Source organism: Hippoglossus hippoglossus, chromosome 19, assembly GCF_009819705.1.
Source record: "Hippoglossus hippoglossus isolate fHipHip1 chromosome 19, fHipHip1.pri, whole genome shotgun sequence".
NCBI classification, from domain to species: domain Eukaryota; kingdom Metazoa; phylum Chordata; class Actinopteri; order Pleuronectiformes; family Pleuronectidae; genus Hippoglossus; species Hippoglossus hippoglossus.
This window is the reverse complement of record NC_047169.1, coordinates 14,946,071-14,969,786: the sequence shown is the minus strand read 5'-3', so window position 1 is coordinate 14,969,786 and position 23,716 is coordinate 14,946,071. Positions and strand designations below refer to the sequence as shown.

The following is a 23,716-nucleotide window of genomic DNA, read 5'->3' as shown; positions in this document are numbered from 1 at the left end:
GAGGGAGACATTAAATGTATAGTTCACCGAAAAATGAAACTTCACTCATATGCTCACCACTATGCCAATGGAGGGGTGGATTAAGTGTCTCAGGGGTAAACTTAGTTGCAGCAGAATCCATTACAATTGAAGTCTATAGTGAGTTCTTCTTTAGACATAATAAAACAACAGAAAAAACATAACATGCCTCCATACGGCTCGTGTGGGGGTCATCCAAGTGTCTGCAAGCCCCGACATTAAAATTCGACTCGAAATGAGGTCATTTACACCGTGTTTTTAGCTTAAATGTCCACTGACATCTTCCGACGAGGTGCATTCACGGACCCCTCGGACACACCATCATGTGGCTATGGCCGCTAGCTTAGCCACTTCCTGTGGACTTTTAGGCTTTAAACATGGTGTAAATGACCTTGTTTTGAGTAGAATATGAATGTAGCTTCTTTCTCTAAAAAGTCCAAAGAGAAAGAAGCTTCACCCCCGTATTTCGTCCACAGGCTGCTCAGTGACTAAATGTCTGAGTCTGCAGTGAACTTATCTTTTTCCCGTAGAGCTCATACACTGTCTTTCTTTTGTCCCCATATGAAGTTTATTTCCTCTCACCTTGTATATATCTTCCTGCTCCACATTACACTTTTCCTCCTCTGAACATATAAAAGCTGTTTCCACGGCAACATTTGTATCCTTTATGTTTTGCTGTGTTTCACAGTCATCTACGCACTTCTGCAGCCCACATACAGTCAGCGATTTGGAGTTTGTCTGTAAATCCATCAGTTTGTCAGTCAGTTTTTTTAAATCTTGCATAACTTCCCTGTGGAATATTCATGGTGCAATGTTGAGAGCTGAAAGCATCAATTAAAAGCTCCGCCAAGAGAATGCAGCTTTTATGTAACAGCTATCTGAGGGATGTAAACAAATTAAGAAAAACAAGAACTGATCATTAATAAAACAGACAACCAGCGCTCTGTAGCAGCAGAGGCTGAGACTCATAAATGTAAGTGACGTTGTTTACGACTACAGCACTTTTATGACATTGGTTTGACAACAACAACAACTGATTACTGATGAATTCCCACAACTTCATATATATATATATATATATAATCCAAAAACTCCCTTTACATTCAAATCTGGACATAATATCTCCAGCTTCTTACAGGACGTTTTTTCAGAATTAAAAGTAATCCAGGTCACTGCACACTGTTTACCCCTGAGACTGTTTACCCCTGAGACTGTTTACCCCTGAGACTCTGAAAGTATTTTGTGAACACTTCACCCACCCCTCCATCAGCCTAGTGGTGAGTAGATAATGAGTGAATTTTTATTTTTCGGTGAACTGTCCCTTTAAGTTCAAAAGTGCATACAATATGGCCAAGAGAGCTTTTAAGATATATAATTTTTGTTGGTATCTTTTTTCACACAAAAAACAATATTTTCATGTGAACCATCTCTCAATATAGACAACCTTTGTTTTTAAAGTATGCAGTTTGATCCATTGAGCGATTACTGCCACTTTTTGTCCTTGGCTTTATTTTAAATTCAAATTACGTGGTATTTAAAAAGTAATAATCTTGCTGTATTATTTGATTAAGAGGTACTTTGTTAGAATAGTAAGTTTAAGTAGCTAAACGTAAACATAAATGGCAGTAAACAGCAATTTAACACAAGGAAATGCTGTAGATGCCAATGTTAAAAATACTTGAATACAAATCAAATAATTGTGTATAGAAAATCAGGAACAAGTCTTAACTAGGGCAAATTTATTAAGTAAGAGTTAAAATAAACATGTTAACATCAACAAGCTAAAGTACAGACACCATTCAATCCAACATTCTGAGAGAATGTCAGACTCCATGCTCAAATCATGGAAGGCAAAGGAAACTGTTTGAGCTTGTTGTTCCAGTTGCGCTTTTTCTGTTGTTCTGTATGATTGGAGGTGGAAATACTTGGAGGTGGAAAAACAATGCACTTGTCAATCAGTTAACTCGTGAATGGATTCTGAGCTGTATGGCCTCTAGCTCTTTTGGGATCAGGTATTTCAGCGAGGAAGCACCTCATTCTGTCCGTTTCTCTGCCCCTACTCTGATAATGGCAGTGATGCACTTGAGACATGAATATAACGACCATTATGTGAAATACTAACTTTTCCCTAGCAGCTAAAGCGAAGGACGGTGGTGGTGATTACACTCTTCAGTGACAGGCAGAAAGAGTGCTTTAATAACGTGAAAGCCATTACTGCGGAGTCACGAAATGTTGGAATACATCGTTTGACATTTCAAATGGTAAGAAAGAAATGGAAATACATTCTTTAAATGACATACTACACAGCCATTGTGAGAACATTTGAATAATGTGCAACCACCTAAGAGCCCTCCTACTTCTATTGGAAGTATTCTTGGCATGCCCAACTGAGAGTAGACCCTGGTAGAATCATAAAACCATTTGGCCTGGGAACGCCTCAGGATCCCAAGAGGAGCTGGAAAGTGTTGTTGGTGAGAGGGATTTCTGGAAAGAGCGAGAAGTTTCCCTCAGAAGTTGGTAGACAACCCAACCAGAAATAAAAATAATTTGCACGCCCCCCCTTGGCATATTGCAGAGACTGACTTCCTGCCTTTCCTGTTCTTGATAGGATTTTTAGGAAAACTCCACTGTCTCATGTCTTCTGCCCCTGGTTCTGTCATTCTGCAGGTGGCGAGATGGGAACATCGTACACGGAGACTCTCCAGGCTCTTTGGCAGCCCTCACCTGGGCTGTTACTGCCTGGGCTTCGTCATCATTTTGCTCAACGTCTACCGTAGCCACAGGTGAAGCACACATCTCTCTTCTTATTCTTTCTTCTGCCTTTCAAAACAAATCAGCTTGATTTTATCCAATATTTATTCAACTATTATTTGAGCAGTCACCAGGGCCGATGCTATGCTTAGAACAAACCTCAGCAGATTTCCAACCTACACTGTTCCTTCCTGTATCTCTTGTCTTGCAGTACTGTCTGTAATTTTTGTGTTTTCTTACCTTAATAAGATTCATTAATTTCTTTACGCAAATTGTGAAAGCTTTCTTCGGTAGAACAGCATCCTCCCCCTGTTTGGAGCTGTACAGCAATTCAGCACATTTCCTCCCCACCCCAACCCACCTCTTCAAAATGTAAAAATGCAGGGCAGCAGCTACTATCCAGACTTAAACCTAACTTATTTTCCAGTTTCTTGTAGATACGAAAGAGCCAAACCCAGCTGAGTAACCTAGTTAAACCTCTAGTCATTGTACCTGAGTATGACAATAAAGACCTTTAATCTCAAGGTTCTACTGTACACGACGCACTCTTTTGCCCTTTTGTCCTGTTGCCATCCTCTGTATACATCTTCCTGTTTTCTTTCCTCCGCCTCGGCTCGGTGTCCTTGGTTCTTCTCTCTCCCTGCGATGGTTATGTACCGACAGTTCTGTACGTGTCTGTGACACCCCCATGCCTGCCATCAGCAGCCCGTGGAAGTACAAACATTCCACTGTGGATCAAAATAGTGACAAAGCACCCCACTATAAACACCACACACATACAGTATGCCAGTATGTGAAGACTTTTTTCTTCCTTCCTCTCTCAAAGGATGTCTGTGATGCTTGTTGCCGGGCAACAATGCTTTTGGAGCAAGATATTTCCAAGATGATAAATTGTCTTGCCAGTTTTCTTCTTGTGCTTCTGAGGAGAATGTTTAGCAATAAATTCAGAGCAACATGAGGAACTATAAATAGCAGTAGAACAATTCATTCACTCAGATGTGTTAGGAACAGAATAGTGGGGGAATAATGGCTCTACTGTCAAACTGAATTCACGCAAACAAAAGTAATAACATAGTATTATAAAGGCTTTTAGTTGAATTATTGTGCTGTAATGAAATTCCAATAACTGCTTGGAAAATGTATTTCTTTTGTGAACACATACTTCACTTCCTTTATCAAAGTAGAGCTCCAGCATTTTTACACAAAACTGTGTGGGCTAAATCGCACATCCCATTGTATAATGTAGTGCGTTTCAAGGAAGCTTTTGACCAGCTCAGAAAACAACATCAGCTCGGAAACATATACTGGTCAGGGCCCGAAACAAACTGGGGATCAGGACCTTGAAAGACAGTAAGGAGGGCCTGACGAAAAGCTCCTATGGGCCTTTTTCACAGTCGATATTTTGACATGTCATAGAAGGGAAAGCACAGGTGTGACTCTCTTCAGTTCATGTGTCTCTGACGGCAGGAAAAAGAGCCAGTATGCACAGCACCTGGACACTGAAACATCTAAATGGTATTCAGCAGTCATCCATTAGATTTTTTTTCCAACCTCTTTTTCCAACCTTTTACTTTGACATGTCGAAATGTCGGCCATGAAAAAGGGCTATTGATATATTTGGTGTAAATTTAGCATCCAGGAGTACCTTTTTTTTCTTCCTGCTGCGTCACTGTACACTGGGTAATCCAGGATAACACCATGGCACGCTGTAAAGTTTCCCTTCAAAACCAATTGGGATGGTAGCAAAGGGCGGCACGACACAGAGCATCACAGCTCGGACCCTGAAGGTTACTGAAGTCAGTGAAACTACTTTTGAATCTTTTACAGCCTCTTCTGCGTTTGTCTCAGCAAACAGAGACGTCAGTGGCAGGAGAAGTGCTCCGGTGCGTGTGCATTGGTTTTTGTAAACCTTGGCAAGGATGCCCACATTTTAGTTTTCTCTTTGCTGTGGAAAAAGTTAACAAACAATGCACTGAGGTATTAAACTGTGAGTTGTTGTCAGACTCAAGATGTTTTATGACGAAGGGAAAGCATTTATTGTTTATTAGTTATATTAGACCTCATGAGAGCACATTTAGTACATTTTTGTGAGAAATACTCAAATCCATTGCTACACTCACATGGTATTTTCCGTTCTCTTCGCAACATCTCTCTACTAATTCCAGAAATCTCTGTCTGCCTGTATGTGGCTCGCATATCTCGAGAAACCGTTCAGCTCATCGGCGTCACACGTAGCATATGTATTCTGAAGGCCCAAAGAAGTGCTGTGTTGAATCTGGTGCAATTTGGAGATATGACACGTTCAATATTTATTATCCCTGAATAAAGAGGTGACCAGCGCTAGAATGCACCTTTACCACACATAAAAGTAAAAGAATGCATTCAAATTAATTCTGTCCATCACACTAATTCAGGTGCAGTTCTGTGGCTCCAGTGGTCACGAAACTTCCAGGTGTGTGAGTGGAATCGTTTCAAAGAACTTTTATGTATAAAGGAAAACTTTGCTTTAAAAATAAAGTTAGTTATTATAAAATACGGATTAGGGGCGTTTGCATAAAATACATCTACAACACTGAGTTTAAAATTCATTTAAAAAAAGCTAATATAAAGCAAAAGACAAAGATTATGGTGCTAATAAACATTTTGTGGAGTTTAAATGATTAATAAATAAATAGCAACTATCTTCTGTCTTGTTTTATTCATCAAGTATATACACGTTCGTTCGTAGCAACAAGTCATATCTTTTCTGCTCAACAGAGTTCAGTAATACACTCCTCTGGAAAGATAACATAAACTGACAGACAAGCCACCTCATTGACCAGCAGACCACTTTCCGTACAGCTATCTAATTGACTTGTACACTGACTGATTCCCTGCCGGGCCAATTAGCTGACAGCCCTGTCTTTTTATAGCTCCACGATATATTTATAGGCTGTGTGAGAGACATGCAGAAGACACAGAGTTGCTATTTTTATCAGCTCAGCACACTGTAGTGATAACGTCTTCTGATTACGTTTTAATATTAAACCCCAAGTCCATTTCTAATTAATCGCGCCCTTGCTTTAGCACCCAGTTTAATGAGTTGCGAGGATTGGGATTTACACATTAAGAAGTATTAGATACCAAATTGTTACGCATCCATTCTCTTTGTTTATCCTCAGGGAATGTTAACAGCTTAAAATAAAGAATTTGTTGTACCGAAACCCATATTGAGAAACATGAGTAATGTTTCTTAGTAATTTCCTTCATTCTTTTTTTAGTCTACACTGCAGTCGTGTGTCATTTAGAAATAGTTATTGAAAACAACACAATGCATTAACTCATTTATTCACATATTAACTGCAGTCACTGCTGATGAGAATGTCTTTTGTGTTGCAGTGACGACAAAGACCAAAATGTAAGATAAATATAAAATTTGCCCTGATGATTGCCCCAGATTAAAAGTCACAGGATCACCAATGTTTTCATTCTTAATTTGTGATGCTGTTGTGGTGTCAACCTCATGATAGCACTTGAGAGGAAGTCAGGTCATGATCATAGTCATAGGAATACATCATCTGTGAAATATTGAAATTTGTATTTCAGTGGCTATAGGTAAAAAAAACATTGACCTGCTAGTATAGCTAGTGGAAAGGTCCAGACATCAGCAACATCTGTAAGAGTCATCCTTTGGGGAAAGTGAATACAAAATGCCAATCCATCACACAGCTGTTGAGATATTACAACATCTACTAACATGGTGCACCGACCTACGGACTGAAACACAACTAGAGCAACTACATTTAGTCATGCCTAATCAGAGAAGTTTGGAAAAGACTCACACTCACACATGGATATATGTAAGTCATACACACATAATTAAATCCAGAGCTGATCCCAGCCATATCAAGTCATGTCGAATATTCAGAAGGGACAGTTGTGCTTTCTTGGGAAATTAATAAAAAAGTTTAAATTAATTCAATAATCTATATGTGTGCATTTCTAGAAGTTCATACCCTCCATGCTTTGTGTGTGTGTGTGTGTGTGTGTGTGTGTGTGTGTGTGTGTAGTATTTTAAACAGCACTGAACTCAGGGCAGATGAGTCAGAGAGCAGAGAAATGTATTTGTTCTTGAATTAATTGGTTTGATGCCTAAAATAGAACAATCATGTATAAAATGGTTTGGTTATTCAAAAACATTATTGAATTGCATTCAGTTAACAGTTGGTTGTGTTAATTTAAACTTAATTTGTCCAAAATTTCTATAAAATGATAATAGTTTTAAATTAGCAGAAGTCTGTTACAGGGGAACAGTAAAAAGTATATTACAGTAATGAAGACTGACTGAAATTCCCCCAGGGTATACGTTTCTTGATTACATGAGTTTATTTGGTCTTTCCAACTATTTTACTAATTAAGGAATAGAAGATTGGATGACAGCCTATAATTAGTCATAATTAGCCAGTGCATTAACAGTTGGGTTTCTTAAGTTTTACAATTAATGTCATGAAGGCATTTGGTTAGATGCCAGCCACTTTGACGACATGTGGGGACAGAATGAGGGAATTTAAAAGTGAAAAAGTCATATAAAATATGTAAAGTGATGTAGTTATAACATTATTGATCTATCGGTCAAAATTTCAAAAAATGTGTCAAATTGAATAATAGGCTTGAACAAGTGTATACCAAGAATTTAAATCTTATAATATACTCTTAGTGCTCATTAGATTTTAATCTCTTGGCCTGATCTGCAGATTAAACGCCATCATTTCGGTAAAGTCAGCGGTTCGATCCCAGTCTTCCCCATCTGCATTCCAAAGTGTCCTTGGGCAAGACAATGAACCCCAAATTGCCCCTAATAAAAAAGTGTAGCCCATAGATACACTGTAGGAATGTGTGTGAGAATGGGTGAATGGCAATAAACTTTACTGGAAAGCCCTTTGAGTGGTAATAAAGACACAGAAAGACCATAATGTGAAAAAGTCACCCTAGCTCCAGCTAAGGTCGGCTGCAAAGCGACTCACTGGTAAAGTGTCTTTGTTCAACTCCCACGCTACACCTTGCGTACCTGACCTTCAATTACTTCCTCATCATCCAGCTCTCTCTCTAACATTAGAATTTCCATGTCACATTTGAAAAGGTTATAAAGACAGTCAATGTATGGCTTTGATTGGTGTTGGTCCTCAACGATCTCATACCGCCATCACTCTTGCATTTACCTAAGACACCTCAGTCGGATATGAGACATCTTTTTTCTAGCACAATAGAATGAAAAAAACAACTTGTCATTTGTAAATTAGGTGTAGATTTAAACTGACGAATAGGATCTGACCAAGTTTCTGAAAAAACTTCTTGTATTTGTAGATGCTAAATCAAAGGTGACTCAGCATCAGTTGTTACGGTACATCCAGCGGTCAGTGGCTCATTCACTGACCACCTGCCCATAACTCCGTGCACAAGACCCCATCTCTTTTCCAATCCAAATCCCAGCAGTATGCCCAACCACAACCAACAAACAGATCAGTGGTCGCTCTTTGTGTTGCTCTTTTTGTCTGACGTGGTGGAGCAACCCACTTCAACACAACACACGTTGACAAAGGAAGAACGGCATAGGACTCACAACACAGACCTCGTAACCCAGTTTTCTCTAATTAACCCCAAACCTGGTTTTGATTTGGGAGCAATTTTCCTCTTCCGGAAGTACACTGCATTCAGATGTCAGCCCACAAGTGGGTTAATGCCCACACACAAACACACAATGTTACATCTGCCCCAGCGCCTGTGTGTGTGTGTGTGTTTCATTATAATTTGCACCATTAGAAATCCTTTCAACACAACCCAGACTTAACTTTTGAACTCTGCAGATGTTCTGAGGTTGTGGGGCATGACAGCCTTACCTAAACTAAATCATTAAATGATAAATAAGGAGTGTAAAGCACCCAAACAGGCAATGCACATTATTAATAGTGTTATTATATAGTACAATATAGATGTTAGCTGATTACTCCCCAGTTTAAAAGGTGGCAAAGAGCTGCCACAAAGGAGACTGACACACACAAAGAGGAGTCACTGTCATGGACTTAAAGACACAGACAGAGCTGAGCTATCACCTGAAAAGGTTATGTGCTGGGTAATTTATGTGAAATGAATTGTATTTAGGTTTGTAGTTTCGATTTATAAAAATAAAGGATGTTTAGCAGTGAGGGGCTGATGTCTGGCTGTGTTGGGAGACCCTGGGTAGCATAGGGACTTTGCCACAATGTCAAAAGAACCTATTTGAATTTCAGGGATGGGAAAGTTAGAAATGATTATCAGCAAACGTTGCAAAGATTAAATTTGGCAAGCTACTGCTTCAAATGTAAGTGCCTTATGGGATTAACACATATTCTGCACCCGTAACATGCAAATCCAGTTGATAAAGACAGAAGTTCTTAATGGGATACTAAAATGTACATGTATATACCCATAATAAAATAGTTTTAAAGTTTGAACCTTTGAAAGCTTTTACAAACATTAAAGGGAATTCACTCATTATCTCATCACCCCTATGCTGATTGAGGGGTGGGTGAAGTGTTTGAGTCCACAAGATACTTTTGGATTGACAGTGTGAGACAGTGTTACAGCCAAATCCGATGCAATTGAAGTACTGTGTCATTTACACCGTATTTTAAGTCTAAATGTCTTCTGATATCCTCCTCTGAGCCATGCTCATGTTCGCACGCACACACCAGAAAACCTCACACACTGTTTTGTGGACTCCAACACTTCACCCACCCCTCCATCGGCATAGTGGTGAGTAGATGAGTGAATTTTCTATAATGTTTCGGTGAACTATCCCTTTGAGCATTTTTCAATCACTGTATCTCATGTGCATCTATATGAAATGGTTTTGTCTCACTAAAGCAATATAATGTTTGCTCACATAAGAATCCCAGACCCAGTGGATGTATTAATTTAAAACCTGCAGAGACATAGAATGCCCCCTATGCCCCCTATGGGTGGTGGTGTTACGGTGATGTAAGAAGTAGAGCAGCTGTATTTTCTTGAAAGGACGAGTTTGTTGTTGGCCTTGGGGCTGCGCTGCCTGTTGTCAACAATATGTATAAAAGGAGCAGTGTAACAATCAATCTACTGTGCTGTAGTCACAAGCTACGTGCTTGCAGCCTTTTAGTGGTTTTCATGTCCCAGTGAGGTGAGCAGGTTCCCAAATGCAGGAGACGGGTTCAGGTGAAAAAACAAAACTCTTTATTCAGGCCGTGGCTCTTCAACAAAAGGTCCAACAAATCTAAACTTAGAGAAACACTAGGAGAACCAAAAGAGCTGAAATACACAACTAGTGAAACAAGGTGAACAAGATGAAACAGGGAAACAAGACGAACTGACAAGAACAAAGGGAAGCACTGAGACTTATAGACTCAAGGGATGCAGAGATAATTGAACACAGGTGAAACACAGTAGGAACAGGTGCAGACGATCACACAGGCGGGAAACAGGACAAAGACAGGATACAAAGCTGAAGTCCCACAATGAGCAAAGCTTCAAAATAAAACAGGAAACAGTTCTCAGAATGACCAACCGACTCAAACCAATTCCAAACACAAGAAAAATGTCCAATATCAAAAGTGTCCAACAAAAATCCAAAAAGGATTTATACCCTTTGCCTTCGCGTGTAACCAAGTGGTGAGCAAACACAAACTTGTAATCATATGAAGGGAACTTTCGAGGGATCATTGCCCCAGTCTCAGGTTACCTACTCTCTGAAGCAGGTTCTCTTCTCAAGACGTGACACACCCTGTTAATCAGTTTAGCCAAACAGCCAACTCAAATATTGAGGCCACTGTGTTCCACTATGAACTATGTATAACTGATAAATAGACAAAAACTGTAACTAGCCAAGGGAGTACGTGCTTCCTATCCAGAGGTCAGATTGACCTGGGAAATAACTTTCATTATGCATTCATACAGCGCTTCTCTTGTCTTATCAAACACTCTTTACACTACAGGTCACACTTGTGCTGTACAGAAGGTGCTTGATCACACACACAAACATACACTCACCCACTAATGGTGTAATTTGGGGTTCACTATCTTACCAAGAACATTTCAACATTCGGACTGGAGAAGCTGGGGTTTCCCGATTAGTGGATCACCTGACTCTGAGCCACCAAACTGTATTCTTTCAGCCATGCAAGTCAGACATCCTCCCTCAAACCTCCTCACAAACATGTGTCCTGTTATCACAAATTGTGTTTTTCACATTCCTCAAATTTTGCTTTGGTTTTGCACCTGGAAATTAAAAAAATGTTGGTTACTTCTGCCGCAGTAGGTAGCAGCTTTTTTTATTTTTACAAACTAACCCTGAACAGCAGTCTCAGACTATAGTGACGATGAGGAGAGTGGAGGAGGTTATCAGATATTACAGAGCAACAAATTCGGCATGGGGAGGAGGTTGGGTTAACAAAACATCTGACTTTTACTTCATTTTGACTCAAGCCACGTTCTTTCCCTAAATCTTACTAAATCAATTTTCTACCCAAATCTTAACCATAAAAGAATCACACAATGAAAGCGATTCATTGGCATAACAGTGATTTGTAATGGTTTTCGAAGACACAGACAGATGATGTCATCGTGCTGATAGGCACGTACGATCAGAAATTGCTCCGGTGTTGTTTTAGAGGGCATTAGAAAAACCACATACTTTGTGGTTTACTTTGGTGAACTTGTTGGATTTGACAGCTGGCCAGAACCAGCTCTACAGAGGGTTTTTTGTCTTTCAACAGCATGCAACAACTTGTGATTTTATGCCACTCCTGTAATCAAAGTGTTTCCAATTTTACAAAGACTATATTCATACCTGCAAAACAAAATTCAGTGGTAACTGAAAGTCATCTTTATATAAAACAAAGAGCAGAAAAAAATAAAATAAAAATATGTACTTAAACAACTGAATAGAGATTTCTTTCGGTTGGACAATGCTTGTTAGACATGCACACTTATACTAACTACAGATTTCTCTTTTTTTCACTTATATATATATATATATATTATACTCGCTAACAAATGGACTGTTCTTGAGTGGAGTTTTTCAAATACCCAAATCAAGAAGCCCTCTGCAGTTTGCAACTTTTTTGCCATTTCACAACTTTACACTCAGCAGATTTAATTCATGAGAACTTAATCTGTAGTGTAGAAATAGTGCGACCATGAACTCTATGAGGTCACCTTTTTTCTCGCCTTGAATAACCTTATTCTCTTTCCATTGTTTCTCTTTTCCTCTCAGTCCCTGTTGTGTGGAGGATTAGTGCTTGCCCTTACAGATTTAATCGAAAGCAAAGACTGTGTTGAGGTTACATGTTGGTTAAATACATTTTTTTTCTGTTGTTTTGTTGTTATTTTTTGTAGTATGACTGTAGCGATGAAGTCCCAGGCCAGGTGGGATGTGATGGACAGATCCGAGGTCTTCTACACCGGGGGAGCTCTCATGGGGCTGGGCACCTTACTGGTTGTCAGCAGCTTCCTTGCTCTGGGATTCACTGGAACATTCCTAGGTGGGTATCTGAGAACAGGCTCTAAACTCACAACATGAAACAGAAAACCTAACTTGATTTCGTCAAAGCAGTGTGGGATCATTCGAGTGGTTTTCATCCCCATTTCTGATGAAAATCGACCTTACACAACAATTACACAGTACTCTGCGGTCATTATTTCATCATTACATGAGTACATGGTAGTCATTACTAGATGGTACTAGACGATAGCCACAGGTCGCAGCCTGTAATCACCAGTGTAGAAACAAGTTTTGGGATCATATTCGACTTGGGAAACAGGACAAGACATGCACCCATGTGTCGTATCCTAACAGGGACACATAGGGGCACTTAGATAAGGAAAGACACATTTGTTCCCATTTGTACAATCATGCTTTATTCGCTCAACACTTCACAAACTGCATTGGCAAATATCTTAGCATCTGCCTCTGAGACAAACATGTTTCTTTTATTGTTGTTATTCTGTTATTGAAGGCATTGATCCAAATGAGACGCGACTTTGACAAATTGGCAAGCACTGGTATCTAAATTCTAGGTAAATCACATCAGTGAGTCATCTCCATGATCCAGACTTAATCTCTCAGCTCCTGCACCATCGTTGTTCATCACTAGACCGAAATGTCCTCAGTCCATATCTCTGTCTCTAATCACCAAATGTGATGACAGAAGGGAAGCAGCCGGAGCAGCAGAAGGTGACAGGAGTTGGCAGGAGGTGATGCGTCCGTCTATGAACAACAGTCTACTTTATATGCAGATCTGGTTAACCATCCACAAGGGACAGGTGGCATGGTTCATTCGCCAAAGTCCATAGAGCACAAAACGTGAGCAAAGTTCCTCGTCAAGGACAATAGTTTGACTAATGAGAAGCACGAGAAACCAGACCCTGCCAGTTTCAGATAATAGGCAGGTTTCCTTGGGACATGTTAACAAAGATGGGGGGGCAGAAACAAGACAGTATGCTGTAAATGGTGGTGTGAGGATTTGAGAACAAGCTGTATAAATTGCAACGGTAATGCATACAGTTTTGTTTGTTTCAGAATTTTTTTTTAGTTAAGCAACTAAATCTAATAATTATTATAAGTTTTAATTTAGTTTGAGGGGGAAAAATAACACATTACAGATAACACTCTTTGTCTGTGAGTGACACCGATGTAAAGTGTAACTTTAGCAGTATTGATGCAACCTTAAGTCTCCTACCAGGTAAGCTGGCAGTCCATTGATTGCGAACAAGATCTTGACAGCCTCATTCATTCGTGCCCTAAAACCTTCTATAGATTTTTATGTTAGCTAAGGTCCTGTGCAACCTCCTTTAAGGACCATACTAAATCATCAAACACATGCAATATGTATTTGTCAATATTGGCATTCATCGCGTGTTAGAAACATGATCAACACGCCCACTCACTCACTCACTCACAGGGAAATCTTGGGACATTTTCCTGCTGTATTCTTACACAAGCTAACCTGGACATTCTCCGGACAATGGTGGCTGGCAGGAAAAACTCCAGAGAATGTGCAGGGTAAAAGACTCGGACATTTTTATTCTCACATGCAGCCCCATCGGATCATTTCAAGAGAATGTCCGAGGTTAGGTGCATGTATGAAAGCAGCACAGTTTGTAGCGCTTGGAGCATGATTTCGTGGTTTAGGCTGTCAGGCACATCAGCTGGTTCCACATGAACAAAGGAGCAAACAGTTCCTCTTGTTTATGTTTCATGCCCTATAATCTCTCCTAAAGCCCCTCACCAAATGTGGCCAGTGGCTTCATGCATACAAGACACAGCATTATGTGCATGCTGTTTTCACCCCTGATGATTTGACACGAATGTCTCCAGGCCGGATGTCACCCACCCCTGCTCTGTCTTTATCGATAGGACAAGCTTTACATTTTTAAGCTACTATTTTTTTTTATTCCTATCTAATGTCTACCTACTATCTTTTTCTAGAAGTTTCAACCATATCACGTGATATAAACTATCACGGAGATGGATTTTTCTAAATGCTAGCTCAGTGGCTATTGCAATTTCATCCGAGTTCGGCTGAACTTTCAAGGCATTGTTGATGGCATAGTCCTGGTTGAATAAATTTGTTGCCACGTTATATATATCAGAGACATCTAGAATCTCTTCAGAAAACAAATTAAGCATGTGAACATATTTTTAAACAGAATTCACCCATCACACTCCTCAGTGCAACAGGGGTGAAAACAGTAGAGATATCTCAACAAAAAGGTCAGTGATTGATTTAAGAAAATGGTAAATGTGGGTAGAGATCCCTCACCTTATTCCTCTGCCATACTACAGCTACCTACCAGTGATACTGTATGACCTTTTTATTTCTTATTGGCTATTTTCAATACGATGATGTAGGAATGAACTTTGAGATTAGGTGCTGTGTGCACCCATGCATGTTATTTACAAGGATTAACACAACACAATCCACAAGAACTTTGTGTCCATTAGCCCCCACAAAAATACACACCCTCACTTCTTGGAGGATATAGCCTGTGGGTGTGGGTTGTAATTTGATGTGTCTCATTTGTTCTATATTAATCCCCTTGAGTCACCGTGACCTGATGATTCAAAATGATGGGACGGGGGCAGAAACCGAGGTCCAAACACAATTAAATTACCCATCGTCTTAATGTGCGGACCAGCTGGCCATTTGATCCATACCCCGATCACAGACTGGCTTCTCTAACCTCTAGGACAGACACAGTGCAGTCATCACCCTGCAGCAAATCCAGGTTTCACAACCACAATGAAACAACAGTGATGCAGGAACTTAGAAAAAATTGTTATGCTTGGCTCTCAAATCTGAATGGGTAACCGGTAGTCACTTTGAGGTTAAAAAAGAGGTTAGCATATTGTTCTGTAGTTAAAGCTGGTCTTCTATTCAAAACCAAAACACATTTGTTTATATAATCTCTTTTTATCCAATCCTACCTGTGTTTTTAAATGAGCATACATAATTAAATTGTGTATACAACCTGGGCAATAACAGCTTGGAGCACCACATGTAATTCAGCAGGTTGGTTTTACCCACTGGAAAACTGTGTGTGCATGCAAATGTATGTGTGTGTGGGCGGACGACGGGGGCATACAGAAAGCATTTGAATGTTCAGGTCCTCTGACAAGTAAAATGGGTCAGATTGCGTATATTTGTGTGTGTGAGGACAATACCTGTGGAACTTATTACATAGCAAGCAATAGGAACTGCTCAGGTTACAGGAAGCAGTGTCCTAGTTCCACTGCCTCCAACATTGCTATGGGCTAAAGAGCCTCACTGGACAAGTACACACACACACACACACACACACACACACACACACACACACACACACTTTAATAAAACAGTACTCTGGGGGAGTTTGAAAATTAATATCAGCAAGTGTTGAAATAACTTGAATTAAAAGCAACATTTGGTGGGGAGATGATGCTAATGTTAGTGTACACAGTTGCTTGGCTAACAATTTGGATGCCAGCTGGCTAACGTTAAGAACAAACTAAACAGGAGGTCAGCACAAATATTAAATGTTGTGAAGGGACATCTAGCTTAAATCTCTATCAGTTCAGCTTGTGAGGCTCAGTGATGGCACTTAGTTGTGTTTTCCTTCTGCCCTCATTGTATTAGGAGCTGTAACTGGACTGTTTTTCCAGTTAAAGCTGTAACTGGAAAAGCATGATTCAATGAGGGCATCAGGAGAACGCAACCGAGTGCTGTCACGGACAGATAAGGCACCACAGAAGTTGACAGTGGGTCTCCGAGCAACACTTGCTCGTTGAGCATGTTGAGCAACTGCAGCCGTGAAGCGTCCATCCAGGAGCTTAAACGTGAGGCACTGAGTGAACAAATATATTGTCTTATTAAAGAATTTGGAAAATATACATAATATCACTAGGTCTATACCTATACTTCATCAAATTAATATTTTCTTGCTCATTTCTTGCTGCAATATTCAAACTCTCACATGAGGTTATCTCCATGCGGTCATATTGTTGACATCAATAGCAGCCCAATGCCAGTGGAGCAGCCCGGCCGTGCAGAATTAACAAGGCTGTGTGCTGCCAAAGTCATGTTCCCTTCGCAGCACACACTCAGTCTGCTGCTACATGTCAGCAATGTGGCAAAAATGATTGGAGAATGACAAGCAGACAGAACTCTGTCCTGTCTGAGTTTAAAACAACACATCACAGCAGATAAACAAGTTGCAACCATGGTGACTGTGTGAAACAGTCCACCGAGTTCAGCACTGAATCCCTGTCCACCTCAGAGCTGGAGCCTGGAGACAGACTTGTTACCATTTCATCTTCAGAGACACTGCAAAGGTGTCAGAATGAGGAAACCAAGAGTAAAATTGTCAGGTTGTAGTTATGAGACGCTGTGTGCTTTGAACCCAAATTTTCTCCTCTGAACATGTAGCAGCCTTAACGTGATGCGTGTGTATGTTCTGTATTTTTCAGGTGATTATTTTGGCATCCTGATGGAAGAGAAGGTGACAGGATTTCCCTTTAACGTAATAGAAAACCCGATGTACTGGGGCAGCACAGCCAACTACCTTGGCCTGGCACTCGTGTAAGTGTGTGTGTGCATGTGCATGCGTGTGTCTGTGTGTGTCCAGAGGGAAGAAGAGGTCACTGTCACAAGTGTATCTGTGTGTGCAATGAATTTGATGTCTCTGCAGACGTCTGCAGCTGAGATTGGCTCTAACAAATGATAACAACAGGGTCCTTTTCCCAGGTTCGTCATTAACCACTTCTTGAGGAGTGGTTAACACAAAGGGTAAACAAAATGAACGACAAATGACCTGCTGCCTAGCTGGTAAAGTGCTGATGCCCTAAAAGCAGCGCTCATAATAAAGTGAAGGCATAGATAATAAGCAGCAAACTGCAAATGGAAAATGCCGTTTCCAAGTAGCAAAACATTTCGCCCTCTTGAAAAAGGTAGGGAGGTTAAAACTTTTAAATGTGCCTCGTCTCTATGACAACAATGACCACCTCACTGTGCCCAGTGTGCGTTGTTGCCAGGCGAACACTCCAGGGTAGGCGAGCCCAGCCGCCAATAAAGCTATTAGCCTGTATTCTTCCTCGCTAAGAGCTACGTAGACTCCTTTCCTGAATATACTTTCTCTCGTCCTTTTTGTTGTGACAAATTTTGACCCATTTTCTTTCTGCGTTGACTTTAATTCACTCTCAGCAGTGCATCTCCCGTATGTCAACCCTGGTCGTCTGCATCTCTCACTTTTCTGAGTCCCTCCAGTTTCCTCCATGTTTGTCTCCCTCTGTGCTGATCAGTCATTTGAGATATCGAAGGATCCTCAGCATCATTGTTTTCCTTTCTTCATCCCCATGTGCCTCTCTGTTGCCCGTCTTAAAAACAAACTCTTTGAAAATAGGCTCGTGGTGTAACCACTGTGAACCGAGGCCGATTTTCTGATGAGTGTGTGTGTGTGTGAGAGACAAGGCAGATTTCAACCAAATTGTGTTGCTTTAAAATTAATGCAGTATGTCTAACTCAAATAGGCTTGAAGTCATTTTAAAATAATTTCCAGCATTTTTTTCCAGACATGACAGAGACAAAAAAGACAAAATAAAAATCTGAAATGGGGATCTTTTATAGTAAGTGGGGGGTGTGATTAGGGAAAGGTCCCTGGCCTGAAGTCCAGCACTATTATCCCTAAATCAACCCACGGCAGAGCAGACCTAGGTGCCACGAACATTTTTAACAGAAAATCCATAAAGTTTCAACAAACACATTTCTGTTACATGTCAGTTTTGAATATGAAGTGATATTGCACACTTGTTTTTTTTTTAATGTAAATAAATGATAGAACTGATCTATGATGATATTGGTTTTAAGATCACATTTCTCACAAAAAATAATTTAAATTTTCCATTTACAGGTTGAACATGGCTCATAATGTGTTTTAAACAGTCCTGGACCTCTCCACATTTATTTGAAAAAGTTAAGCATTCTCTTATCAAAGGTAGCCGGCCCCCCCACCAACAGCAACCACTTGCAAGTGACAGACAGCCACCTGTGCTGGCGATTCGAAAAAAGACCACCACCCTCCTCAGACATGGTTTAATCCCGGCTGTCTCTGCACCAGCCACCTGTGGCGGGGGTTCAATTGACCGGCAAAAAGCTCAGAGCTGAGTCACTCGGTTTGAACTTAGCTAAAATGAGCAGGGCTGAATGAAACAACCTCCAGAATGTGGGACTAAATGAGATGGAATGGGTCCAGCAATTATCTTATTAAAGTTCAAGCGCCTTCAAGTCCATTGTCCAGCATTTGGAAGGTTGCTCCATTGAAGCCAAGTCCAGGTTTTCCTCAAGCCATTCTCCAGACTAAAGCAGCTGGGTACCTTTCAATTAATAAGTATTGTCTTTTTCACAGAGAGACGTTTTAGTTCAATCAGCTGTTGTATTGTTAAGAAATGAATACCCACTGCGTTACTGCCCAGTAGACACACTATGTGGCACATTGGGATATTTAACCCCCAGATAGGGGTGGAGGAGCAGGAGTGCTGACAATTTCCATTTTATTAACAAAAAGATTCTACAACAGAAAGACAAAATGATCCCTGGGAAATGCAACAAAAAAAAAACTAAATCCTACTAGAGAAAGAAAAAGAGCACAAAACTAGAAAAATCTGCAGCCTCACCACAAGCTGCCAACTCCTCTCCCCCCCTCACTACTGACTGGCATTTTGCTTTATAACCTCACCTGCTTGGAACCTACCACCTGTGCTGGTAACTATAAGGAGAGCTAAACAGAAAGACAAAGAGAAACCACACTCAAGACAAGACCAAGTTTGGACTCTGGGCTGCTGCTGACCTCACAATTCAATCTGTCTGCACAAATACAGCAGATCAATGCAATAGGTCGACTAAAATGTAATCTAATGCAGCTCACTTCCACCCATTCTCTGTCACCTTGAGACTGCCCAGCCCCTCCCTTCTCAGAGACCTGATAATGCAAACCTGTTGTCACTCTCTGACCACACGCACATGTCTGGAAAAACAACAGACAGAGCAACATCACAGACATAACAAAATACACTGTCAACACATACCTGCTGTAAAAAAAAATACAACACACAACTCAAAACCAGATTATCTACATAATCTAATATAATCAAATTTTAATAATAATCAAATGACCAAATGTTTAATTATAGGGAGACAGGGCCTAGTGAAAAAGGGGGAGAAAGCACCCTTTGTCACGTCCATCAACACAGACACTTTTTACTGCAGGACAGTGCCACAATTGATGCATTAGTCCACCTGTGGCTCCACATTCATGAAACCCTCGCTTGAATTTTTTATTCTCAAATTGCTCTTACTTACACGTTCTGTGAGCTCTTGACTCAACTGAATAAGTGTTTGCTCGGATGTCATGGAGTTCTCTCTATGACTTCTCATCAGTTGGCAGTCACAAGCAATATTTTTCATATTATCTTTGGATCCTGGACTTCTCGACTTCTTTTGTGAAGTGAGCGACGAATCCTCAGAGAATTATCGAGTGCAGTTTCACTCAGCTCTATAAAGAGTTTGAGCATCTTTCTACTCCTACTTTATTTTCCAGCCCACAACTTTTACTGTTCTGGTTCAGTTTCACCGCTCATCTTCTTTTTTCAACCACAAGGAGCTGTTTTGAGTAATCACAGTCCTGATAAACCCACTGAACCCAGCATGCCCAGCACCAAACAGCAGACAGGTACATTAGTGGGATAATTAAAGAGCCAGTTATCTCCTTCAGCAGTCGATCGAAAACCCACAAAACATTTTTCTCAGAAAGATTACTGGACAATCCATTATAAAACAGCCACTCTCTGCACGATAATGTGTAATTAAACAGTCTGAACTTTGATCATTTTTAACTGTTTGCTCTGATAACAGATGACTTGGAGTTGATCCTTTTTTTGTGTGTGTTATTATCCTCACCCATGACACCAATAATACATTATTTATGTCCTCAGTTCCAGTTGGTATTGCTCTGCACCTTGTGGATGGGGGTGGGTGGAGGTGGGATGTATTGTCTTTATTGCTGTTACTCAACAAAGCACTTTGTTGTTTAGCAACACTTTTTGCAGAGCACTTTACATTACATGAAAAGTGCTCTACAAATTAAGATTGATTGATTTATTCGTTAACAGTGGGGGGGGCAAATTATCTGCCTACTTATTCCATAAACACCCATCTTTCTATCTGTCTGTCTGCATGTGAAATGTGTATCGTGCGCATCGTTCATCTAATGGACTTCACACATAGCATTTACAGTATTGTACATTGCCCGAGGGAGTGCATTGCTGAGTTATGGGTGATTTGGACACGTGATATATTCAATATTAATAAATGTTGTATAAACATGTGATCGTCACTCTGGAGCAGTCCGTGGGGGCAGGGCAGTGTGATAGCAGTCGGTCCGCAGACCAAACATATTTTCTTCCTCGGCTAAGCAACAGAAGCGGTCGACAACCAGCAGCCTGTGCCTAAAAATATCTGCCCTGTAAGTTCATTGTGATAATTTTACAACAGACTGACACAGACATTCACAGACGGTGCTGATCTCCATCATGGCAGCAACATTTACAGAATAACTTTCTCTTTGGAAAGTTGTCTTCGCAGCAAAAGCACAATGTTCATTTTGTTGAACAGATCTTTTACTTTGAATAGTTGTGTCTGAAGATTGTACTTAACAGGCCTGAAATAGCCGACATGCAATGTATGAAATATATTACACAAGTTTAGTAAATCATATAAACTCATTTATAAACCACACACTTGAAAAGTAATGAAGCAAATTCAGTTTCATTTTATGAAAAACATTGACTATAAAATCCTCATTGCACATAAACCAGGTAGGGGGACCACAAGTAACAAGTTTTCTAACTTCACTCACATAGACGATTAGTGATTTTAGGTTTTGGTGCCGTTGCTTCTCATTCTGGGTCAGAATCGGTGCACTACTCGCTAACTGGTAATGTAAAAGGCCTAAAACTCTCGAGCTCATTCTTTACTTGGACTCAGAGCCCTTTGTTCACATCCTCAGCCACACACAAAGAACATATTCGCCTCACAATTCAAAGCTGGAGAACGAGAGCATACACCCGCCACGCTCCTCCAAGCTCCTTTCTGTGCCAGACAATCTCTCCCACACATTAGGCCACTTACTCGCCTCTCTCTGTGGCCTGAGCGCGAGATTAGCTGACACACATTAGCAGATGCACTTACATGAACACGAGCCACACTCGTGCTGCTAAATAAATAGGATGGGAGCTGAAATTGCTGCTTGATGCCATTCCTTTTTGTGGTTATTTATCATGTATTTTTGTATGGAGCACTGCCCCAAAAAAGAAAGGGCAGCGGGAGTAGACCTAAAGTACATTTCCTGACTGTTGCTATACCGGATTTAGTGGAGTGAATATCACATTTAAAGAAAAACATGACTCACTGCAAAAAACCTTCCATGCACCAGTAGACTTACATATGGTTTAGTTAATTAAGCAGGTTATGAAAGAAGAATGCAAAAATGTGATTGTAAAAAAAATTCAATAAACGCAGCAGGTCACTGCAGATACATGTGCAGGAGTTGACAAGGTCTGGGGTTATAAACTCAGGCCATCAGGGTTTTTTCAGTCTGTGCACACACCAAATGTTTTTTCGATTGGGCCTTGAGTGCTTCTGTGTAGCAATTGAAAATTTGTGGCCTTGAAATCCTTACTTCCTCTCTTAGTCCCCTTTCCTGCCCTTGTGACCCTGTTCACATGTGTTTCACCTGTGTTCCATTATCCCTGCTTTTCTCTTGGTCTGTTCACTGTGAGAGATGAAAGTGTGTGTGTGTGTGTGTGTGTGTGTGTGTGTGTGTGTGTGTGTGTGTGTGTGTGTGTGTGTGTGTGTGTGTGCGCATACGCAAGCAATGTGATAGCCCCTATCTTAAAGCATATCTAAAATACCGTTATCTATCCCTCAAGTTCTGGGACTATCATACAGAAGCTTCACAATTCGGTCATAGTAATCAACTGCTTCAATTTGGCCTGGACAAATGTGATCACTGTAACCGGTTTCCACTGTACTCTTCTCTGCACAGCCTGCCTTGTCTTGTGCCCTTGCTGTGTCTGCATGTGGGTCCAGCCCTACAGCAAACGGCAATATAAATCCAAAATAAAAAGCTTAGACAGCAAGTCAACAACAAGTCTCATTTAAAAAATAAATCAAAGTTTGTCAGAAATCAAATAATAAATTCTGATGTCTCTTCAGAGGTTCCAGACAGGAAAAGAAACGAGACACTATCTATTTTTAAAGTGTTTAGGTCGGCAAACAAACACAGATATACATCAATCTGGGAAAGGCTCAGCTGATTTGTATTGGCCAACTCAGTCAGGGTCTATCTTTGGTGGTCATGTATGAACTGAAGGCAAAAAAAATTGCATTATTTCAATTCTAGTAAAATATTGGGATACATTAATTTTGGAACTCATGAGGTTCCTGACACTTTTTCAGTACTTTATATTGTAGTACTAATACGTGTTTGTGTTTTGCATGTGCAATCTTAAGGATTAACTTCAAACAGCAATTTAGCTATTTCAAATATGTGTCCCTGTCTGTTTGCTCTTTTCTCACACTTGGGGAAGACCCCCCCCCCCATCCAGTTCAGTCACTTCAGTTTTCGTATCAGCAACTATGTGTTGAATGATGCCCTTCAGTTATATCCATTATCATGTGTTGAGCTTGTGGGATGGAGCCGTATCTTTGAGCGAGAGAGAACAATGACGCTCTGACTTTGAAAAGGTCACTCTCTGCTGTGGGCGAAACAATCTCATAGCCCCATTCCCAGCTCTGCAGTACGTGCTGCTGCTGATACTATATTGCGTATATGTGGACAGCACAACCCCAGAGGGACTAAAACTGTGAAATACATCTCAAGGAAGCTTCACATACAAAGCATATATTCATGGGTATATTTGATACACCAGTGGAGCAGCTGTTGCCTTTTGTGTTTTTGTTTTGTGTCACTGAATAAAGAACTATATAATCATATACTGTAACACCAGCATATTTCCACTTCAACTTTTGTTGAGATTAAGAGTTTATTTTGAAAATGTGTTCTCAAAGGGCATGTTATCGGACACCTCACAACAGTCAGAGCCAAAGTTGTTGACACTGCTGCTAGAATACTGCATCCGATGTGCTCCGATAATAAGGCCGCAATTTGGGCCTGTGAACATTTCTATTTTCCTTCACATCTGATCAGTTAAATCTTCAGTCAACAGGGCAAATCCAGGATTTGCTTTTATCACTTTATGTAACATGGAAAGATTTTTTAGATCTCAGGAAAAAAAGTATAGAAATGGATGACCTACTTAGAATAGTTTGGCTTTGTCATTGGGACGTGCTCTACTAAATGTACCGCC

General features: G+C 40.4%; 1 protein-coding gene across 3 annotated transcripts in view; it reads left to right on the top strand.

Moving 5' to 3' along the window:
* The window catches only part of pemt (phosphatidylethanolamine N-methyltransferase), a 57,302-nt gene that overhangs the window by 21,646 nt on the left and 11,940 nt on the right, over positions 1-23,716 (top strand). For all 3 annotated transcript variants that reach the window (XM_034570787.1, XM_034570789.1, XM_034570788.1), the window contains 3 exons: positions 2,686-2,801; positions 12,154-12,299; positions 16,763-16,874. In XM_034570787.1, the coding sequence (XP_034426678.1) occupies positions 2,686-2,801; positions 12,154-12,299; positions 16,763-16,874 (374 nt within the window). The remainder of the gene's footprint in view (positions 1-2,685; positions 2,802-12,153; positions 12,300-16,762; positions 16,875-23,716) is intronic.